The sequence below is a fragment of the Cervus canadensis genome, chromosome X (assembly GCF_019320065.1).
Source record: "Cervus canadensis isolate Bull #8, Minnesota chromosome X, ASM1932006v1, whole genome shotgun sequence".
Taxonomy (NCBI): Eukaryota; Metazoa; Chordata; class Mammalia; order Artiodactyla; family Cervidae; genus Cervus; species Cervus canadensis.
Window position 1 is genome coordinate 98,354,312 of NC_057419.1, and position 22,054 is coordinate 98,376,365.

A 22,054-nucleotide genomic window follows, 5' to 3' on the forward strand; every position below is an offset into this window, starting at 1 on the left:
GGGCATTCACTGTATGTCAGGGATGGAGTCAGGTCTCAGCATCATGAGAGCACCTGCCAGCTGACTGCCTAGGGGAGCAATGGACCTGGAGAAGAGCTCTGGGTGGGGAGCAGGAGAGGGACTGTGCCCCACAGCCCCAGAAGGATGCAGACAAAGGCAGGTTGGTGCAGAGGGATTGGGGCAGGAGGGAGGGAGGGGTGGCACCAGCCACATGTGGGTCTTGGGTCTGGGTCCTTGGTGGTCAAACCCATCCTGGGATCCTGCATGACTTTCTAATTTTGTTGCTTTGGGGTTTGGTGATCTGGTGATGTGGGGAGGAGGGAGATGATGAGGAGAAAGGAAAGGCCAAGGGGCAGAAGGCAGGGTTTTGACAAATTACTGTATGTCGACTGCAGACATTAAAATCTGTAGGTCAAGCCTTAGCAGTTCATGCTTCCTGTCCCCAGGTCTAGAACTGGGCACCCCAGGGGCAGCTTATGACACACATCTCCACAATCGGAGCCACGCCGAGTTCTCCAGCTAGGGATTTTCAATGAAAGTAAGAGGCTTCATCCTGCACAGGCCAACCCCAGAGTTTGATGTGCCTGGGGCCTGTAAACCAGGGCTGCCCCACACCAGCCTGTACACACCCCAACAGGCTCTCCTGTCTCCCTGACCTGGGGTCCAACACTGTCCATCCTGCCCCCACCCCAGGGAGCTCAAGCTCCAGACACCTGTCACCTCAGGCCTGACGTCAAGGAAGTTGGGGCCAGGGGCTGGACAGGAATGCAGCCATGGCAAGTGTGGGCTCCTGGAAGTTCAGAAATAGGCAGTGCCAGTGGGTGCCAGCTGCCAAGTAGACCTGCCCCTTCCAGCAGCCTCCCCTGAGCATGGACCACAGTGGATTTTCAGGTCACCGCTGTGCTGGATGGGGCTACCCAGGCAGGACCCGGATGCAGATCCCAGTGGTGTCCTGCCAGGCCAGCAGTGCGCTGCCCTCATGGAGGGGCCAGGCTGAAGGCAAGGCCTCTGCCTGGCAGAGTGTCTGGAACAGGGTCCAGCCCTCCCTGCAGGAGGAGGGGGCAGGAGGAAAGGAAGGGAACAGCTGCATGCTCTGTGGGGGGAATCCCCAAATAGAAAGGCGCACACACACACACTGCAGGCTGTGACCCAGAACGTTCAGAGTGGTACCACCTTGAGCTCCAAGGACACTTGTCTCCTATCACCCTTCTAAGTCAAGGCCCATCACTGATCATTTGTTTTCAAAGTGCTAACAGTGTAATAACCTGTGTGATTTACACTGAGTTCAGACCCATACCTTGTTCACAGTCATCTGATGTGGACAGAGGGCAGAGTCCCATGCAGGATCCCAGTAACTCTCGGGGACAGCCATCTCCCCGAGGAGCTGATGCCTGGACCCTCCGACCCCCGGGTCCAGAAAGCTCCCCTCTCCTGGGGCCAGAGCTGCACAGGCACCACGCTTGAAGCCTGCGTGAAGCAGGGGACACCAGGCTGCCTCTCCAGATTTCTAAGACAGCTGTTTTGACCACTTAGCACAGGATTTGGGTGGCTGTCCCTACCTCTCTGTGGGTTTTTAATTATACTGGCTCTCAGCTCCCAGGCTGGGCAGCTGGTGATGCCAGTCAGAAGGTTACAGAGAGCCACGAGTATGAAGTCATGATGCCTCTCCACTCTATCTCTGTTTATGAGCCGTCTGCCACTGGAGTGGACTGTCCAGGCAATCTAGGGCTCTGTTCTGTCCACTGCTATAGCCTGAACCCCAAGTTGTGCCTGACTGGGGAAGACTGTCTGTCTGAACTCCCAACTGGGAAATGGGAAGCAGGCAAGGAAGAGGAGCTTTGGAGTCAGGGCACCTGGGTTTGAGATCTGAGTTTCCAACCTACTGCCCATATAATACTGGGAAAGACCCTTGGTCCCCTCCCTGGTGAAATGGAGATCTTGGTCCGCGTGTCACAGGAGTAGACAAACTACTGTCTATGAAGGAGCATGCCCTTCTCCTCCCAGCTTCTGAGGACAGGTCTGTTCCCAGTGGAGGAAGTCTGAGAAATCTGCCCTTGACTGGGAGCTGCTGTAGCCCAGTGTCTAGCACAGGGCTGGGTGCACAGGAAGGACCCCAGAAAATTGGCAGCATGGGCCCTCTGACCTCAGGAGGAAAAGGACTTACTCACACAAAGTGCCAGGCAGAGCCTGGGGATGAAATGCGAGGTCTCCTCACTGAGTCCCCCCTACTCTTTTTGCAAACAAAAGGGTGTGCTTCTGGGGCTGATGGGCACAAAGTCCCAAACTTAGCATGGCAGCAAGTGAATGGCCCTCCTCCTTTATCTGAAGCAGACAGACAGACAAGGCTCCTCTCTCCCCTTTCCTCAGCTCCATTTGCATTTCAAGGTGACAAGAAGAAGAAGGAGTGAGCGGTTGGTTTAGGTCATACCACGGTGCAAAGCAGGCTGCACTTGGGACGACCCAATGGGGACCCCTGATATAGCTCCCCTTTTCATATTATTCATGGGGTTCTCAAGGCAAGAATACTGAAGTGGTTTGCCATTCCCTCCTCCAGTGAACCACGTTTTGTCAGAACTCTCCACCATGACCCATCCATCTTGGGTGGCCCTACACGGCATGGCTTGTAGTTTCATTGAGTTAGGCAAGGCTGTGGTTCATGTGATCAGTTTGGTTAGTTTTCTTTGATTGTGGTTTTCATTCTGTCTGCCCTCTGATGGATGAGGACAAGAGGCTTGTGCAAGCTTCTTGATGAGAGGGACTGGCTGTGGGGGAAAGAAGCTATGGTTTTTCCAGTAGTCATGTACAGGTGTTAGAGCTGGACAATAAAAAAGGCTGAGCACCGAAGAATTGATGGCTTCAAACTGTGGTGCTGGAGAAGACTCTTGAGAGTCACTTGGACAGCAAGGAGACCAAATGAGTCAATCCTAAAGGAAATCCACTCTGAATGTTCATTGGAAGGACTGATGCTGAAGCTGAAGCTCCAATACTTTGGCCACCTGATGTGAAGAACTGACTCGTTGGAAAAGACCCTGATGCTGGAAAAGATTGAAAGCAAAAGGAGAAGGGGATGACAGAGGATGAGATGGTTGGATGACATCACCAACTCAATGGACATGAGCTTGAGCAAACTCTGGGGGATGGTGAAAGAGGACATGCAGAGGACAGAGGACACACCAGGAGCATGCCATGCCTTACCTTTTCTGACTGTATGTCTAATACCTTAAAGCTTCCATTTCATCTGGAGCTGCCTTATGAAGGGAATAGATGGCTGTTCAGAGCTGGGGAATCTTTACAACTTTGGGTGGGGTGTAGACTGAGACAGAGACAACTGAGTTCCAATTCCACCCGAGCTCCAAAGCACACCCACCTGGCATGCTAGTATTTGAGAGATTTGTGTGCTATCATCAACCCAATCACCATGCTGGGGGAGGAATGGATGGAGATCTTAACTTCAAAAATGTTTTGCCTTCTGTTAAAACTCCATACACTCACTGCCAGGACTGGATGCCTTATTAAGCTTGAGTGGATGCCCAAATGTTCAAAAGGTAAAACTCCAGATCACACAAGAGTCATTAGGCAATCAGGCAGCTGAATGAATGAACAAATGCTGAGAGGGTGCTGTGCTTTCTTATGATAACTACTCCCGCCTGACATGTACTCAGGGTTTTGTGGTTTTCAACATGATTCAGAGCCAAGAGGCAGCAGAGGCCATCAGCGAAGAAAGCAGGCTCTGAGCTCTGCTGTGTCTTGGTTCTGTGACTTTGTCAAGTTCCTTAACCTGAGTCTCAGTTTCCTGGAGATAGCCTCTTTATCTCAGGGTTATTCTCAGGATTACAGGAGATAAGGCACCCTGAATGCTTAGCAAGTGCCTGGCACCTAGTCAATTCTCAAATAAAAGTGGCTATTCTTACTCCTGGTTAATTTGATCTTTGTCCTCAGGGTGGGCAAAGGATGGCCAAAGCCCCATAGCTAGTTAGGAGCAGAAGCAAGATTGGAATCAGGTGTCCAGAGCCCTGGTCTTAAGCCAAGAGCAATCATCACATCGGATGCATGTTTTCCTGCATGGGAACTCACAGTGATTCACATGGAGAACCCAGGGCTGTTTAAAAGAACTCTCCTTTGGGACTGATATAATTTTATGAACAGATCTTGACTTGAAAGTAGTTTTTTTGTTAGTCCGTTTCTTGGAAAAGGACAAGAAAACCAGGTAAGCTGATGTCTGTGTCAGACCTTCTCCACTGAGGATGCTGGCAGGAAGGGACAGGGTGGTGTTAGGGACGTGCTTCCAGAAGCACAGAGTTTCTCAGGATGGGGCTGCGGGGTATCATCCCTGGACACATAGAAAGCATCCGAGGGAAAGCAAGCACAGGAAACAGCCAAGACCCCAGTCCAGGCCACACCTGAGAAGCACCAGCCCTGCTCCCGCCAAGGACAGCCTCTTGCTGCTACCAGTCTGGGTCATGTACTTGTCTGGACAGCAGGTTTCATGGTGAACTGACTGGCCATTATGCTTTGAATCTGTCTGTCTCTGTCCACAATCAAGGGGTTGCTGAGCTACTCAGCATGTGGGGCGTGTAGGGCAGAGCTCCATGTGGGTACCAGTTACCTTACTGAAGCTGCCGGGGTTGACCAGCCAAGAGAAGTCAGTTGGGCTCAAACCAAGAGTTGCCCCGGCTACTGGTGGCCACATCAGCAGTGCCTGGCTCGGCCAGGCTCCACATTTACCCATCAGGCACAGCCAAGAGAGTGGGTTCCCTGAGTGTCAGACCCTTCAGAGGCCACAGGTATCTTCTAGGAAGATGAACATGGCTTTTATTGCCAAGAGGACTTATCCAAGAGACTTGCTTTTGGAGCCTGAGGCTTATTTTTTTGGATATGCTCAACTGAGGCAGGTCCTTGGTCTTCCAGGATGGCTTGGACTTTTGGAACCAGCTCACTCAGAGCCACAGAACAAGAGGTGTTGCGGAGGAGGGAGAAGGGCTGCTTTTGATCAGGTCCAAGGTGTGATGCTAAAGCAATGCATGTGCATTTTTGGCCAGGCTTACAAAGGACTCTAAAGGCCACCTGCCAAGAGAAGCCAAGCCCAGAAATGGTGTGAGCCAGGGCTGCTTCTTCAGAGTGAGGGCGCGGGTGGCCGCTCAGAGGACATGTTCTAGGAGGAACCCATCCCGCATCCAGATCTACACCAGTCAAAAGCAAACAGGTTACTTAACTAGTCACACTTTACACAGGGGTGGTGGGGCTCATGGGGTAAGAGGAAGAGGATCCTGCACCTTCAACCCCCACCACAATCTTTTCTCCTTGGGATGGAAACAAGTATGGAACAAAGGAGAAATTGCAAGACCCACCGAAACTGAGCATGGTCTCTGGATGTATCACCAAAAGGTTTTCCTTCACAGACTTAACTCTTGACCATAAAAGAGAAGCAAGAGCTAGAAAGGGTAATGGGGATGGAGGGTGGAGACTGACTTGGAAAGATGCCTGATGGGAGGGCTGGCAATTTGGAGGACAGGATATAGGTAAGTAACTGCTCCCTCTCTGCAATCCCATCTGATTGGTATCCTTTTTGAGCTGGAACTCCAGTAAACAAAGTTTTGTAAATGTTTCAACTAGATACTGCCTTCTCAATATATTGTTAGTGGCAGACAACGAGGTCAAAAAAGAGAAAAAAGATTTCAGCCATGTCCTCACTCCCTGACAGCTGTGCAAAGATCAGAATTCTCACCTAAATAGAAAACTGACTTATTCAAAGTAGACTGCCCTTGGAATTGGAGAAGCTGGGCCCTCTAGTTATGTGAAATGACATTACCTCAAAGCCCCCAGATCCCATTTCTCTGAACAGGAAGGAAGCAGACCCAGGGGTCTAGAAAAGCCATTTCCTCTCTGCTCTATTAATTGCCAAGATTAAGCAAGCCACTCCTTTGTGGACCTAATGCACTGAGATAACAGTCATTGTGCTTGCAGCACCTCCTAGTAACTAAGCTAACTTGGTAGACTAGTGAGGTTGCAGGCTTTTATTGTCAGTCAACCAACCAATGGCTCCCATGTCCCTTTCTAGAATCCTGGCTCCCCAAACTACTTCTGGAATCCCTAACTCTTGAGTTTCGCACTCATGGATGATGTCTGAGTTCCGAGGGAGGCAAGCAGAAATTTGTCAGGTGAGTTTTTAAAAGGACATCAGGGCCAGAGAGTCGAATGGGAGTATCTTTCAGCACCCTACTCACTGGCTTCCTGTTCTCAGTGGTACTAGGAAGCTAATATAATACATCCAGTGCCTGTCATCCCCAAATTCCTGGCTTCCATTAAGAGAAAGAGTACACTTTTTTCCCTTTTCACCCTTCATCTCTTCTTAGTTGAAGGGGTGTATGCAGAGAGAGCTGGACTGGAAATCTAGACGGAGGCTTGGACTCTCCTGCTCTTCCTGAAACTCACAAGGGGCAGGGTCAGCACATCTCCTGGATCTTTTCTAGGTCACATTTCAGTTTCTTTACATTTGGGGTTGGTACCTTGCCACGAAGTTTGCACAGAGAATTTCAACAACACATCTTACGTTCAAGTTTACAGTTAGAAACATTCACAGCCCCCCTCCCCCCATAGCCCATTATCTGACCGATTCCTGGAGCTTTCTGGGCTCCTGACGATTTCCCACCACGGCGAAATGGGGAAGCATGCTCTTGACTACAAGTCGACTTTTCCAGTCATCCATTGTTTGACCTGCAATTTTATTCTTGACTCTCCCAGGCGCTTCCCAAATGACCTAGACACAGGGCTTAGGGAGACAAAAAGTACACTGTCTTTCAGACACAAAGATGAGACCATTGACCCCGTGAATCACAGACTTGCATCCCGAGGACAGGTTTGGGTGGAGCTGGCTACGTGCATTTTTCTTATCTCTCTTTCCACCCCACCACCCTCATTGAGCCCTTCCCACCTCCAGGGATGAGGGGCACTTCTGGTAGGCAGTTGGCTGGGATGAGATGGCAGTCTCTGGAGAGCTGAGGGATGGGTGGAGGAACAGCCCGATGTGACTAAATGACATCGGGCTTCAAGGCAGGGAAGGCTTTTCGGCGGGACACCATGAGATCTTCCGTTCTCTAACACAGAATTTTTTTTTTTTTTTTAATATGAAAACCAAGGTGGTTGAATCAGGTGATGGCTTAACTGCCCTTTCAGCTCTATTGAAGCCTTCAGTCCACAAAAGGGGCACCTGCCAACTGTGCCCCTGTGAGCACCCAACCAAGTGAGTGGACTAATAGGTCATGACCCGACAATCACTGGAAGGAAGCAATGGCTGTTGGAAGGGGCTCACGAAATTCCGGTGCACTGGTTTACAAAAAGGTAACCGAACTGGCTGCGATCACGATCACGGCTGTCCCAGCTGATGCCCTCTATGACAGACCAGCAGATGTGCAAACCCAGGGATAGCAGATGTGTTTTATTTCTTTTTGTTTCTCAGGATGTAGACATGGAATTAGAGCTCTGCCAAGAGATTCATGTATGAGGGAAGCTCTCCTTCCCTAGATCTCCTTGGCAGGACAAACACAGGTCTAAAATTTCCATGTCCACATATCTGGCTCTGGGAAAGTGGAGAAGTACTTTCCCCATTCCCCCACTGCGGACAACTGAAACGTCTGGGCCTTACATATAAAACAAGCACCAGAAGACCCTGAAAGGTGGGGAGAAGAAAGCAAACCAGATAAAGACCTTGGGACATAGGGAACGATGCAGTGGCAAGCTCCCTGGGTTTTCTTTTTGCCTCATAGATCCCAGACTGGAACTGAAGAAGCAGACAACCCGAAGTACCAATGAACACAGCCAAAACAGCTCCTGCAAAAGTCTCCTCTCTTTACTCAGAGGGCCAGAAAAGGGGCAGTCTCCCAAGACTGAAAACTTTTATGCAAGAGCCAGTCTTCTTCAGCTAAACACCACAGACAAAAGGGTGGTCCCACCCAGTCCCATCAGCAAAGGCCAGTTGGGGGCCTAGACTCCACCCCGCCCCGAACAGAAATGAGTCATCTCCCCTGCTCCTGCCAGGGTGGTGTTAGAGGAGGCCGCACAGAGTCAAGACCTTTGCCCCTCCACAGGGTCATGAGTCCACATCCCATCCCTTTTAATGTCAGTGGAGGTCACATGGGGAACACTAATGAAGCACTCTTACCCACCCCACCCAGGGTGGTATTAGCAGAAGCCCAGTGGGGAGCTGGAATGATCATCACTACCCAGCAGTAACGAGAAGCTCCAACCTCCTTGGTGTCAATGAAGGCTAAGTGGAGAATCTGGATTTCCACAGCTACCTGGCAGAAATGAGACAGCGCACCCCTTTCCCTGCCAGAGCATTGTCAGAGAAAGCCAGCTAAACAGAAGATCTAAATGAGTGCTGAGAATCACACTTCAGGTATGGAAGGGGAATCCAAACATTCTCAGATGAATGAAAACGGAAAGAATTCAGTAACAACAGACTTCTGAGAGAATGGCTAAAGGGAGCTCTCTAAACAGAAAGGAAATGATAAAAGAAGACATTTTGGACATCACTGAGGAAAAAGGAATCATGGAAAGAGACAAAATATGGGTAAATAGAATAGACTTTCCTTTTCCTTAAAGTTTTCTAAATTATATTTGGCAGCTGAAGAAACATAACATTGCATGCTGTGGTTCTAAATGTATGTGGAAGAAATATTTAACACAATTACATTATAAACAGAGGAGAGTGGTAAAGGGGTGGAAAGAGAGGTAAGGTTTCTATACTTCACTCAAACTGGTAAAATGCTGACATCAGTAGACCCTTACAAGTTATGTATATATGATGTAGTACCAAGAAACACCAAAAAATGGCATACAGAAAGATACATGCAGAAACACCATACACGAATCAGCAAATGAAATTCTAAAAAATTTTCAAGTCACCCACAGGAATACAGGAAAAAGAAAGTAGGGACAAAAACAGAGAGCAAACAGAAATTAAAAATAAACTGGCAGAATTAAGCACTAACATCAATAAGTATATTAAGTGAAAATGATCTAAATACAGCAATTAAGAAGAGACGTTGACAGAGTCAATAAAAAAAAAACACAAACATAACACAACTATATGCTGTCTGCAAGATGCTCACCTCAAATATAATGATATGGGTATGTAGAAAGTAAAAGGATGAAAAAACTTTTAAAAACGAGCAGGGGTGGCTCTAGTAACATCAAATAACTTCAGAACAAAGAAAATGACCAGGCACAGAGACGGGCAAAGGATCAGTCTACCAAGAAGACAAAGTAATTCTAAATGTGTATGCACCAAACAAGACAGCTACATGATATATGGGTCAAAATTAACATTAACTGAAAGAAGAAATAGAAAACTTGACATTCATAATGGAGACTTCAATGTCCTCTCTCAATAACTGATAGAACAATTAGAAAATCAGCAAGATATAAAAGAGCTCAACACCACGGCCATCTAATAAGATCTAATTGATATTTTGAACACCCCATCAAGAAAACGGTAAAATTTACATTCTTTTCAAGCATCCAAGAAATATATACCAATACAGACACCATTTGGACTATAAAACAATCCACAAAAATTTAAAAGAGTTCTGTGAAAAATACCGTTGGTAGCTTGATAGGGATTGCATTGAATCTATAGATTGCTTTGGGTAGAATAGCCATTTTGACAATATTGATTCTTCCAATCCATGAACACGGTATGTTTCTCCATCTGTTTGTGTCCTCTTTGATTTCTTTCATCAGTGTTTTATAGTTTTCTATGTATAGGTCTTTTGTTTCTTTAGGTAGATATACTCCTAAGTATGGTATTTTCTCTGGCTACAGTGGAATCAAATTAGGAAACAAAAACAGAAATGACAACAGGAAAATCTCCAAACACTTGGAAACTAAGCAACAAACTTTAAAAAAAAAAAAATCAGGAGTCAAAGAGGAGGTCTCAAGAGAAATTTTTAAAATAAACTGAACTAAATGAAAATGAAAATATATTACATCAAAATTTGTGGGACACAAGTAAAGCTGTGCTGAGACAGATATCTACAGTTATAACAGAAATATATAGAGGGAAATATATATAACAGAAATATATAGAGGGAAAGTCTAAGATCTATAAGTTTCCACCCAAGGAACCAAGAAAAAGGAGAATAAACCCAAAGCAAACAAAGAAGGGAACATAAAAAATAGATATTAAAATTAATATTGAAATATTAAAAACAGCCAACAAGCACATGCAAAGATGCTCAGTATGAAGAGATGTTAGAGAAATGCAAATCGAAACTATGACATACCACTTCCTACACAGTAGGATGGCATAATAAAAAAGGGGAAATAACAAGTGTTGACAAGAATGTGGAGAAATTGGAACACTCATACATTGCTGGTGGGAACTGAAACATTACAGCTGCTGGGGAAAGCAGTTTGGCAGTTCTTCCACAAAAACTAACAACATGGAATTACCATCAGACCCTACAATTCCATTCCTACATATATACCCAAAAGAAATGAAGATTGGTATTCAAATATTTCCACACAAATGTTCACAGTAGCATTATTCATGATAATCAAAAGGTGGAAACAACCCAAATGGCCATCAATGTGTAAACAGATAAACAAAATTTGCCTTGTCCTTACCACTGACCTATTCAGCCATACAAAGGAATGAATTATTGGTATATAGATAAAACCTGCTAAGTGAAACAAGTCAAGTCACCAAAGGTCACATATTATATGATGCCATTTATACAAAATATCCAGAATAGCTGAATTCATGGAGACAGAAAGCAGATTGGTGGTTGACAGGGACTGAGGGCAGGGGAGAAGGGGGGACTAACTGCTTACTAGAGATGAGGCTTTACTTTGGGTAATGTAAATGTTCAGGATCTAGATAGAGGAGATGGTATAGTACATTGTGAATGGACGAATTCCACTAATTGTCATTTGAACTTCACCTTTATTTGTTTGGAAAACCCACCAAATGCTGGCAAAAATGACAGAAACTGGATTAGTTATGCATTGTTGGAGAGAATGAAAAAATGGCAAAGCTACTCTGGAAAACTGTTTTGGCAGTTTCTTAAAAAACTGAACATGTAATTATTACATGGCCCAGCAATTGCACTCCTAGGTATTTATCCCAGGGGAATGAAGACTTGTATTCATACAAAACTTGGCAAACAAGCATTTATAGTGGCTTTATTCAAGATAGCCTCAAACCAGAAACAACCCAGAAATCTTTCAATGGATGAGCGATTAAACAAACTGGTACCTACATACCATGGTATACCACTCAGCAATAAAAAGACATGACTGTTGATAATGACCTGGATGAGTCTGTAGAGAATTATGCTGAATGAAAAAAAGGCAATCCCCCAAACTTAGCCACTGTGTGATTCCATTTATATAACATTCTTAAAATGACTATAAAAAACTATAGAAACGGGCTAATTAGATGTTGCCAAGGAGTAAGGAAGGGGTTGGTGTGGAAGGGAAGTGGATGTGTCCATCAATGGGTGAAATGAGGGATTCATGTGGAGATGGACATGTTCTGTACCTTGACTATACCCATGTTGGCATCCCAGTTGTAATATAGCTTTTCAAGATTCTATCATTAGGCAAAGTCAGTTAAGAGGGCACAAGGGATCTCTTTGCATTATTTCTTACACCTGCATGTAAATCTACAATTGTCTCAAAACCACAAATTCAGTTACAGTCATATGATCATATTATTTGATGCAGAAGAAGCACATCATGAAATTCAACACCCATTCATGATGAAAACTCTCAGAAAACCAGGACTAGAGAGGAACTTCCTCAACTTGGCAAAAAGCATCTGCAATATTTCTACAGTTAACATCACATTTAATAATTAAAGATGAAAGCTTTCCCTCCAAGTTTGGTGACAAGGCAAGGATAACTACTTTCACCACTGCTCGTATCAAATCAATATGTTGAACGTCTTAAACTTACACCATGTTGTGTATCAAATATATCCCCAAGAAAACAAAAAACAATAAAACAAACAGTACTGGAGGTCTTAGCTAGTTCATTAAGGCAAGAGAATGAAATAAAAGGCATACATATTAGAAGTATAACTATCTCTATTTGTAGGTGATATGATTTTCTACATGGAAATCTTAAAAAATTTACAAAGTATATCCTAGAACTAATAAGCAAGTTCAGGAAGGTCTCAGGATACAAGATCAACATATAAAAATCAATTGCACTTATAAATGCCAGCAAAGAATGCATGGGCACTGGGATTAAAAATACGGTACAGTTTACTATTGCTGTAGTAGTGAAATCAAGCAAATCACATCCAGGACTTGTATGCTAAGAACTATGAAACACTAATGAAAGATCAAGGATGCTATAAATGAATAGAGGGATATTCTGTGTTTACAGAATGAAAGACTCAACATTGTACAGATACCAATTTTTCTCAAATTGATACACAGCTTTACCAAATTCCTATCAAAATCCCAGCATAATTTTTGGTAGATATAGATAAAATTATTCTAAAATTTCTATGGAAATGTAAGGGAAGTAGAAGAGGTGAAACAATTCTGACAAAGAAGAATCAAGTGGAAGGAATCAACTTACCTGGTTTCAAGACTGCATTAAACAAGATAGTGTGGTATTGGCAGAGGGACAGACACATTGATTACTGGAACAGAACAGATTTAGGAAATAGATCCACATAAATATGCCCAACTGAGTCTTGACAAAAATGCAAAAGCAATTTAGTGCAGGAATGGCAGCATTTTTAACACATGATCTGGAACAATGGAACATCTATAGGCAAAAAATAAACTTCACACTCAATCTCATACCTTACACAAAAATTAACTAAAAATGGACCAAAGAGTTAATTGTAAGATGTAACAGTACACAAATTTTAGAAAAAGGTAGGAGAAAATCTTTGGGATGCAGAGCTAGGCAAAAAATTCTTTCTTAGACTTGACAGCAAAAGCATGACTCATAAAAGGGAATATTGATAAATTAGACCTTATCGAACGTAAAATATTTGCTCTGTGAAAGACCCTGTGAATAGGATGAAAACATTGCCAACCTCCTACCTGATAAAGGACTAGTATCCAGAACATAAAAAGAATCTCAAAAACTCAACAGTAGGAAAAACAAACCACCCAATTAGAAAATGGGAAAGACATGAAAAGACATTCCACTGAAGAGTTTCTATGGAAGGCAAATCAGCACATACACAGATGTTCAACATCATTAAAGAGTTGTAAATTAGAATCACAATGAGATTCCACTACCTACCTATCTCTCTCTCTCTAGTCACTAGGTCGTGTCCAACTCTCTTGCGACCCCATGGACTGTAGCCTGCAGGCTCCTCTGTCCATGGAATTCTCCAGGCAAGAAGACTGGAGTGGGTTGCCATTTCCTTCTCCAGGGGATCTTCCTGACCCAGGAATCGAATCCGGGTCTCCTGCATTGCAGGCAGATTCTTTACCAACTGAAGTATGAGGGAAGCCCCACCTATCAGAATGGCTAAAATAAAAAGCAGTGGCAACACCAAGAGCTGGTGAGCATGTGGATCATCTGGACCACTCACTGCCAGTTGGAAATGTAAAACTAGCCACGCAGCTATAGGATGACACAGCACTTGCACTCTAGGGCCTTTATTCCAAAGAAATGAAAATTTATGTCCACACAAAACCTACTATTATCAAACAAGCTACCCATTTAGCTCTAAGGGAAAAAAGACAAAGTTGAAAAAAATAATGCTGCTTTGGCTCTTAAAGACTCCACTCTACCAATCTGTTGCCCTGCCTTCTTTGCGGTTCCGAGCAGCCCAGTATAGAGAGGATAGGTGACGGCAGCAGTTGGAGCTGTGTGGATGAAGGCAACCTCCTGACTCAGCATTGCATCACTATGCTTGGGGACCAGCTGGGCCAGGGGAGCATGGCCAACAGGAAACCCAGGTGAGAGTTCCCTGCCTGGAAACTGATTTGGTCCAAGTCAGAAAGGGTGTCCCGCAACCAGCACCCCAGCCTCTCCAGCCGTGACCTCGTTTCCTCTTTGCTTCTAGAGGAATCCAGGCCCGGGAACCAGCCCTCAGGCAAACCTTTCTGCCATAGAAGCAGTGTGCTACCTTAGCACACACGACGCCAGCTCGTGCTCCTTCTGCCCTGGCAATATCCATGAACAGCTAGACAGGAAGCCTAATGCCTCCCATTAACAGAAACCCAATCCCAGCAATGTTTCCAAGCACAATCCAAGGTTGTGGATGAACTCCCAAATCATTGCTACACACACTTTGGATTTCAGCCTCAGAAATCCATGTGAATTCAGCTTTCTCTATTCACATTGGCTTTAATACAGAGAGAAAATGCCACCCCCCTGCCTGCATCATCAAGTAAGTCAATGCTCCAGGGAGAGGCTTGGCTCTGGGGTTCAGTAGCCTGTTGATATAGGGAATGGGGTGGGGTGAGGGGTGTCCTCCCAGCTCAGGTTCAGAGCAGAGGCTTGCAGGCAGTTTCTCTTGCCTTCTGCCCAGGCTCTAAAGGCACCTGAGGGACCCCAGGGACCCCAGGGATCACCAGCTCACTGCTCCCTGCCTTAGCCAAGGGCTCTAGTGCCGGACGTCTTGCTGTGGACTGTGGACTCGGCCAGATGTCTGATGTCCATCTCAATGTGCCAGTCGGGGTCAGATCTCCGGGCATGACAAAAGAAGGAAACAAACCAAATCAGAGGGACTTGGCAAGGAGGCAAGGGGAGCATGAGGATGGAGCAACCCTGAAGGACTGAAATTTTTCCAAGCAACAGAGTCCAAGGCCCGTCCCCCAAGGAACTAAGGAGCAGAAAGCTTTGGGCTTCAGACTGAAAGGTACAAAGGCGAGCTACACAGGAAGGCCAAGTTGACCCCACATCTCTCATCCTAGCTGCTTCTTCCCCTACGGTCCCTGGATTGGGTGAGGAGAAGGGTCCTGCTCAGCCATTCCCATAGGAATCTCTGAGACCATGAGATCCAATCCCAGGTCTCTGGTTTGTTGGGTGTATTTTGAGTGAGGATAGGAGACACTGGGATATTAGAGTTCTCATTTTTTTCAAGGGTGAAATTTAGCTTCCAAATGAAAGAAAAAGTCAAACGACCTCTGGACTTCAAATGGGCTTATAGAGGAATGGAACCCAGCCAGTCAGGTGGAGGTAACAGGATGGCAAAATAATCCAAGTCTGTCTTCAGACATGTACATTGGTGTTAACATTGAATCGTGGCCATCCCATTCATGTTGACATCCTGACCCTCAGTACCTTAGGGTGTGACCTTATTTGGAAATAGGGCAGTTACAGATGTGATTGGAGTAGGGTGGGCCCTTAATTTAATAGGGCTGGTGTCCTTATGAAAGGGGGACATTTGGACACAGGAGGGTGGCCCTCCTGATACCTTGATTTCAGACTTATGCTTTCTGCAAATGTGAGAAAATTCTTGTCTTTGGTTTAAGTTTGTGGAGCCTTGTTATAGCAGCGCTAGCAAACTCATATACCAAGGAGAAAAATGCTAAAGGGAAGGTACAGGTGCCAGTGAGGCTGGCCTGTGTCCACAGCCAAGGGGGCTCCCTCGGGGAGCTTCAGGGCTTGTTTACTCTTCGGAGGTAAAGGATCCTCTTGTTTGGATGACTAAGCTGGAGCGTTCTGAGCCCAGGGCCATCTGTGACTCTCGGCACTTAAAGAACACGCAGTTCTGGACTCTTATTATTTGGCCTGTCCCACCACCTGAAGACAGGGACCTGGGCAGCTGAGAGCTGGAGCATCCAGCCTAGAGCTCTGCTCATGGCGAGAGCATCACAAACTTGTGTAGACAAAACTGGCTGGGGTGCAGGGCTGTGTGGAAGGTAAGAGAAAGCAACAGGAAGGAGGCATCTCCAGTGGAGAATCACAGGGTGGGCTGAATACATGCCAGGAGGCCAAGGCCACTGCTACTCTCCAGACCACCAGCAAAGAACGTCTGGTGGGAACAGATCCATCAACCCACTGCCATCAATCACAGCCACAGTGGGCTCTAATCGTAGCAGATGACCCTGCTCTAAAAGGAACTGGCTGCTGTGAATTCCAATTTGCCATGAGAGATGTTGGTGTGAAGGTGTAAGGAGTCAAGTGAGATGCCCTAGTCCAGAGGAGCTTGTCCTGGGTGAAACAGACAGAGTTCAGGCGGGAGTCAGGTGGGTCAAGGGTGAAGAAGACTGGCCTTCTAGATGTTAGGAGAGTCAGGGCTTCGAAGCCCAAGAACAAGCCCTGAAACAGGAAGGCTGGCTTCTCAGTCATGACTCTTTAACCTTGAAGACTCAGTTTCTTCACGTGTAAAGTGCAAAGTTCTATACAGAAATCTAACAGCTACCACTGAGTGTTTATGGATTCAAACTTGGGTGGCCTAGAACCATCTGAAGGAGTCTATCAGTATAGAGCCTTGGTGACTTGTTGGGCTGGAGTCCATATGTCCCTAGGCATGCATAACATGTTGTTCAAGATTTCTGTGCCTTTGAAAGGAGTGCGTTGAGAGTATCTAAGAGCCACAAGGCATGTAATTACAGGTTAATAAATACCTCAGTATTCTAAAACACTGCTTTCCATTTTTTCAAAGTTGACTTCAAAAAGCCCAAAGTGATGTGGAGCTATTGGAACCCTCACATATTGAGGGTGGGAATGTAAAATGGTGCAGCCATTCTGGAAAAGAGTTCGGCAGTTCCAGGATAAGTTAAGCACAGAATAGCCACGGAAGTGTGAAAGTGTTAGTCACTCAGTCATGTCCGACTCTTTGTGACCCTATGGACTGTAGCCTGCTAGGCTCCTCTGTCCACGGGATTCTCTAGGCAGGACTACTAGAGTGGGTTGCCATTTCCTTCTCCAAGGGATCTTCCTGACCCAGGGATCAAACCTGGGTCTCCTGCATTGCTGGCAGATTCTTTATTGTCTGAGCCAGCAGGGAAGCCCCAAATATGACCTTATAATTCCGTTCTTGGGTATAATACAGCCAGGAGAAATGAAAACAGGCCTCTACCAAAGCTTGTACAAGAATGTTCATAGCAGCACTACTTCTGACAGTGAAGAGGTGGAAACAACTCAGATGTCCACCAACTGGTAACTGGATAAGCCAAACATGGGCTCTCCATACAATGGAGTATTACTCGACCATCAAAAGGCATGAAGTACTGGTACATGCTACAACATGGATGAACCCTGACAACATTATGCCAAGTGAAAGATGCCAGGCACAAAAGACCACACAGAGTATGATTCCATTTATATGAAATGTCCAGGATAGACAAGTCAAAACAGTAAAAACACATCAAATCATATGCTTTCAAAGAGTGAATCATATGGTATGTAAATTATATATTAACTAAGCTTTTATGATAAAGACCAAGTTATTATCATTTTCTGACTTGGGGTTTTAGAAAGTTGTTCCTTTTAGAAAAAAGATGAAGCAACATGTTATAAGTTTGGGGAGAAGGAAAAAGTTTCTATCCTGTACTCTGAGCAGGACTAGCCCCTAAATGACACAGAGGTGCTGGGACCTTTCCCACATCATCAATAAAGAACTTACAGACTTGGTTTGGAAATAATACCTCAAGATCTGGTTGCTGCGAATTCTGCTTCAGGGAACCACCGCAATCTGCCTCCTTTTGCATTTGGGATGCTGCCACTGAGGTTATAAATGACTGGCCGCCACACAGACCCCTGAGCGTCCTGCACTGCTTGGTGATGGATCAGCTTGAGGCCGGGGGCTTCCGGCAAATACAAATGTCTCACGGTCCTACGCAGTGGGTCCAGAGAGCAGACTTCTGCTTCAAAAGGAGGTGAAACTTGTACAAACCAACAAGTCAACTGGGATCACTGTGTCTTCAGCTGGCCCCACCTGGAAACAGATTTGACTTCAAGACCGAGCAGCACAGAGTGTCCATCCGTGACATCAATCAGAACAGAGTTTTCTGCAACTTGGGGACATCCAGAAATGAGGGCAGACCAAGACAGTCTTAGAGCAGGGATAACAATGCTGATCTTATCACATGATCGACTGTGGCAGAAACAGCCTGCAAGGTGATGCGAGGCCAAGTTTTGTCAAGACCTCATTTCTTACTGGACTTGTCCACCATCATCTTTTTTCTGTTTTAGACATCATGCGTTTTGAAAATTGAAGGTGCCCTGGAATTTAAAGTGGGCGTCCAGACAGGCCCTCTAGGTGCCGGCATTCCTGGGTGCTGAATGCCCATGAGTTCCCCCAAGCTTTCCCACAGCAGATGACCAAGGTGGGCGTTGTGCTGGAGGTGGGGGGTTGTCTGGAAATTGTTCCAGCATCCTCTACAGGGCCAAACCTGCCACTCATATGTTGGTACACATACAGACACAGATGCTCACAGTCACACATGCTCAGAGAAACATACACAGACACAGGTATCCACAGTCACACATGTACACATAAATGCACATACAAATAGACATCAAATGTACAGGTGCACACAGACACACGAAGACAGACACAGACGTGCACACAGACATACAAAGGCATACACAGACACACACATTCAGAGACACACAGAGAGACTCTCTTGCTCTCTCTCTCTCCCTGTCCCAGAAAGTACCCAAGCACTAGAGGCCCAGGGGGAAGACTCCCCTTCTCAGTGGAGGATGTCCCCATCAGTTCCAGTCCCAGGGCACCTGGCCCCTCCATCTTGCCATTCAGACGGGCTTCTGTTCAGAAGCCCTCAGGCAGCTCCAGCACCACCAGGACAGGGAAGAGAAACATAGCTTCACCCGCCTCCCTCCCCTGCTCACCCCTTGGCCCTGGCCCTAAAGGCAGACATGCAGGCAAGATTCCTTTCCCCTAGACTTAACATACAAGAATCACTGGAGATGCTGGGGTACAGAGGAAGTGGTTTGGTTTTGTGGCAATTTCAGCAGGCAATAGCTTCAAGCTTATCAACGAGCAGGCAAGTGAATATTTGCAAAGTGACTGGAGTTGGTGACCCAAAAGACATCCTGGGTGGAACATTGCAGTCAGGAGACCTGGGGTCCACTTCTATCTCAAACAAATCACAGACTCTCTATAACCCTCAGATTCATCTGCAAAGTGCGGCTGATGCCCTTTGCTCTTTGCCTTTCACGTGTACTGTGTGAAGGCCAAATGAGAATCAGAACCTGAAAGTCCCTGGGAAAGAGGATTGGGGGGAGCCAGCCCCTTTCTGCATTTCTGAGCAATGAAACTGAACAGAAGCTGTCACTTTTGTCCCCAGCTTCTATAGACTCACACTTGGTTAGAGTCCTACAATGTTAGTGTGGAGAAGAAAACTAGAGATGAGAAAGTAACCTTCTTCTTGAACAGAAAGGAAAAACGAAGGCAGAGACTGGTCCAGGATGGCATGGAATGTTGGGCAGGGAAAGCTAATGCTACTTGTCAGGCTCACTGACTCTGGAGTCAGGGCCCAATTAAGGTGAGCTGGGCTGGAGACAGATACCCCATCTAACGTGCCCTTGGGTCCACATTCCAAAAGGAATGAGCCAAGAAGCCTAACATACCCCTGAGGCTGGCTCCCAGGCCATACAGTGACCTGACCTCGCTTCAAACCACCAACAGCACTAAGGGTGCAGTCTTTCCCTGCCAAGGCTGGTTAGTGCGCCACTTCACCTCTCCAGTATTCACTTTCTTTCAATAGACCAAAGAGTTTGGCCTGGAGGACCCTACAAGCCTTGCCAACTGGCACTGCCTCGATGGCCATTCACAGCCTAGGACTCTGAAGCCACAATGCAGACTTCCTTCAGTGGCTGCCTGCAGATTCCTGGTGGGGCTGGGCAGGGTTTGGGGTCCCCACTCCAGATTCTAAACAAGGCCATCTGGGGATCAGAGCCCTGGACAATGAATTAGGACAGACTGGAGAATTCACCAACCTCAGAGTCCAGAACACTCTAAAAAGAAAGAGGAAACAAGGAAGGTGACAGGTAAGAAATGAGGCACTTGTCACCAGGCATTGCAAGGAGGCATCCTCGGAGGTCTGCACCCCAGTCCAGCCTTCTGTATCCATCTATACTGTGGTGGGTTCAACTGAGAAAATGACTTAATAGGGTGTGTCACGGGAGGGGAGGGTGTGTAACATGTGGCATAGAGGAGCAGTGAGTTAAAAGAAGAAGAGAGTGATTAAACTAGGCTAGAAAAGATTTGTGAAGAGTTCAGCTGAGTACCAAACAATTGATGCCTTTGAATTCTGTGCTGGAGAAGACTCTTGAAAGTCCCTTGGATTGCAAGGAGATCCAACCAGTCAATCCTAAAGGAAATCAACCCTGAATGTTCATTGGAAGGACTGATGTTGAAGCTGAAACTCCAATATTTTGGCCACCTGATGAGAAGAACTGACTCATTGGAAAAGATTCTGATGCTGGGAAAGATTGAAGGCGGGAGGAGAAGCAGATGACAGAGGATGAGGTGGTTGGATGGCATCACCGAGTTGATGGATATGAGTTTAAGCAAGCTCCGGGAGTTGGTGACGGACAGGGAAGCCTGGCATGCTGCAGTCCACGGGGTTGCAAAGAGTCGGACATGATTGAGCAACTGAACAACAACATGTTTAAACTGTCTTCCTGGGACTTCCCTGGTGTTCCAGTGGTTAAAACTCTGTGCTCCAAGGCAGGGGGCCTGGGTTTGATCCCTGGTCAGAGAACTAGATCCCACATGCTGCAACTAAAGATTCTGTGTGCCACAACTAGGACCTGGCACAGCCAAATAAATAAATAAACTTTTTAAAAAATAGTCTTCCTGAATACATTCCACTCTCCAGATGGATATTGGATAATAAGAAAAGCACTAGGGTTGCACTTAAAGACTTCATATGAAATCCCATTTGATGGGAGGAAATGTGCTTTCACTACTTACTATGATGTAATAAATTCTCCCCATTCTTGGAAGTGCCTCTCTGCAAGTATTTTAGATATTATTTCACAAATGAACAGTCAAGGTTGCTACCATCAGCTTTGGAGGAAACAATCTAATTTTCCAGATATTTATCTATTGCAAGTTGGCAGCAATGGCTCTGGTTACTAAAAACAGTGGGAGAATGCCTGTGCATTTCAGAAATGGTCCCCAGACACTTCCCTTTGAGAACACAGTCAACAAAAATGCACAGAAGCAGGCATTTAAAGACGAATGCAATTTCACAGGCAGCCATTCAGATGCACGGCATGATAAACAGGCAAGAGCAATGTGGTACAAATGAGCCTGGCCTCTAGAAGAGTAGGAAGGGAACATGGAAACAAATACCTTTAGGAGGCTACTTGGGTTGATAGTGAGAGTGGATTTCTACAGTTCAAACTACACAAGTTCTATGGCTGGCCCCATGCTAAGTTAGCCTATTTATCAAGCAAAAACTACTCCAACCCATAAGCCTAAATGCTAAACAATACCAGGGTGAATAAGACATTTTCACTTGATTGAAAGTGTTTTCCCTGAATCAGAAAAAAACGATGCCATTTTGGAGCTTAAAACTGGGGGTTAGAAGCGCAGGGTGCTAGTCTACAAGGAGGAAGAAGGTTCTTGGAAAAGACCTGTGTCCTGCTTCAGGCTTACCCTATGGTGCTCAAGGGGCCCAGGCAGCTCTGTGCACCAAGGCAGCCAGGAATCCCAGGGTTCTGGTTTCTCCTTGGTTTTATTTTCTACGTTTTTATTGGAGTATAGTTTCTGTTCAATGTTGTATTACTTTTCTCCTTGGTTTTATCCATTGTATTTCTTCTAGACTAATGTCTTCAAAATCCAAATCAGGACCACCTCCATAAACTCAGCAGTCCTTCCTGCTCTAATTCTTTCAAGGATGAACATCTAACTCCATTGTGGGTCAAATACAAATGTATATTTCTGTGCTTAATTCAAACAGCTAAAGCTTAAAAGCCACATTACCAAGATACGTTACAAACCCACAGAACTTGAGACGCTTCAGAGGAGTATCAACCGTTACCGAACCTCAACTGTGCACAAAAAGGGAAAGCCGCTCAGTCGTGTCCAACTCTTTGCGACTCCATGGACTATACAATCCATGGAATTCTCCAGGCTAGAATACTG

General features: G+C 45.8%; 1 protein-coding gene across 2 annotated transcripts in view; it reads right to left on the reverse strand.

Annotated features, from left to right (window-relative positions):
- The window catches only part of MAMLD1 (mastermind like domain containing 1), a 108,387-nt gene that overhangs the window by 47,925 nt on the left and 38,408 nt on the right, over positions 1-22,054 (reverse strand). For both annotated transcript variants that reach the window (XM_043458716.1, XM_043458715.1), the window contains exon 2: positions 6,611-6,769. In XM_043458716.1, the coding sequence (XP_043314651.1) occupies positions 6,611-6,706 (96 nt within the window). In that variant the 5' untranslated portion in view covers positions 6,707-6,769. The remainder of the gene's footprint in view (positions 1-6,610; positions 6,770-22,054) is intronic.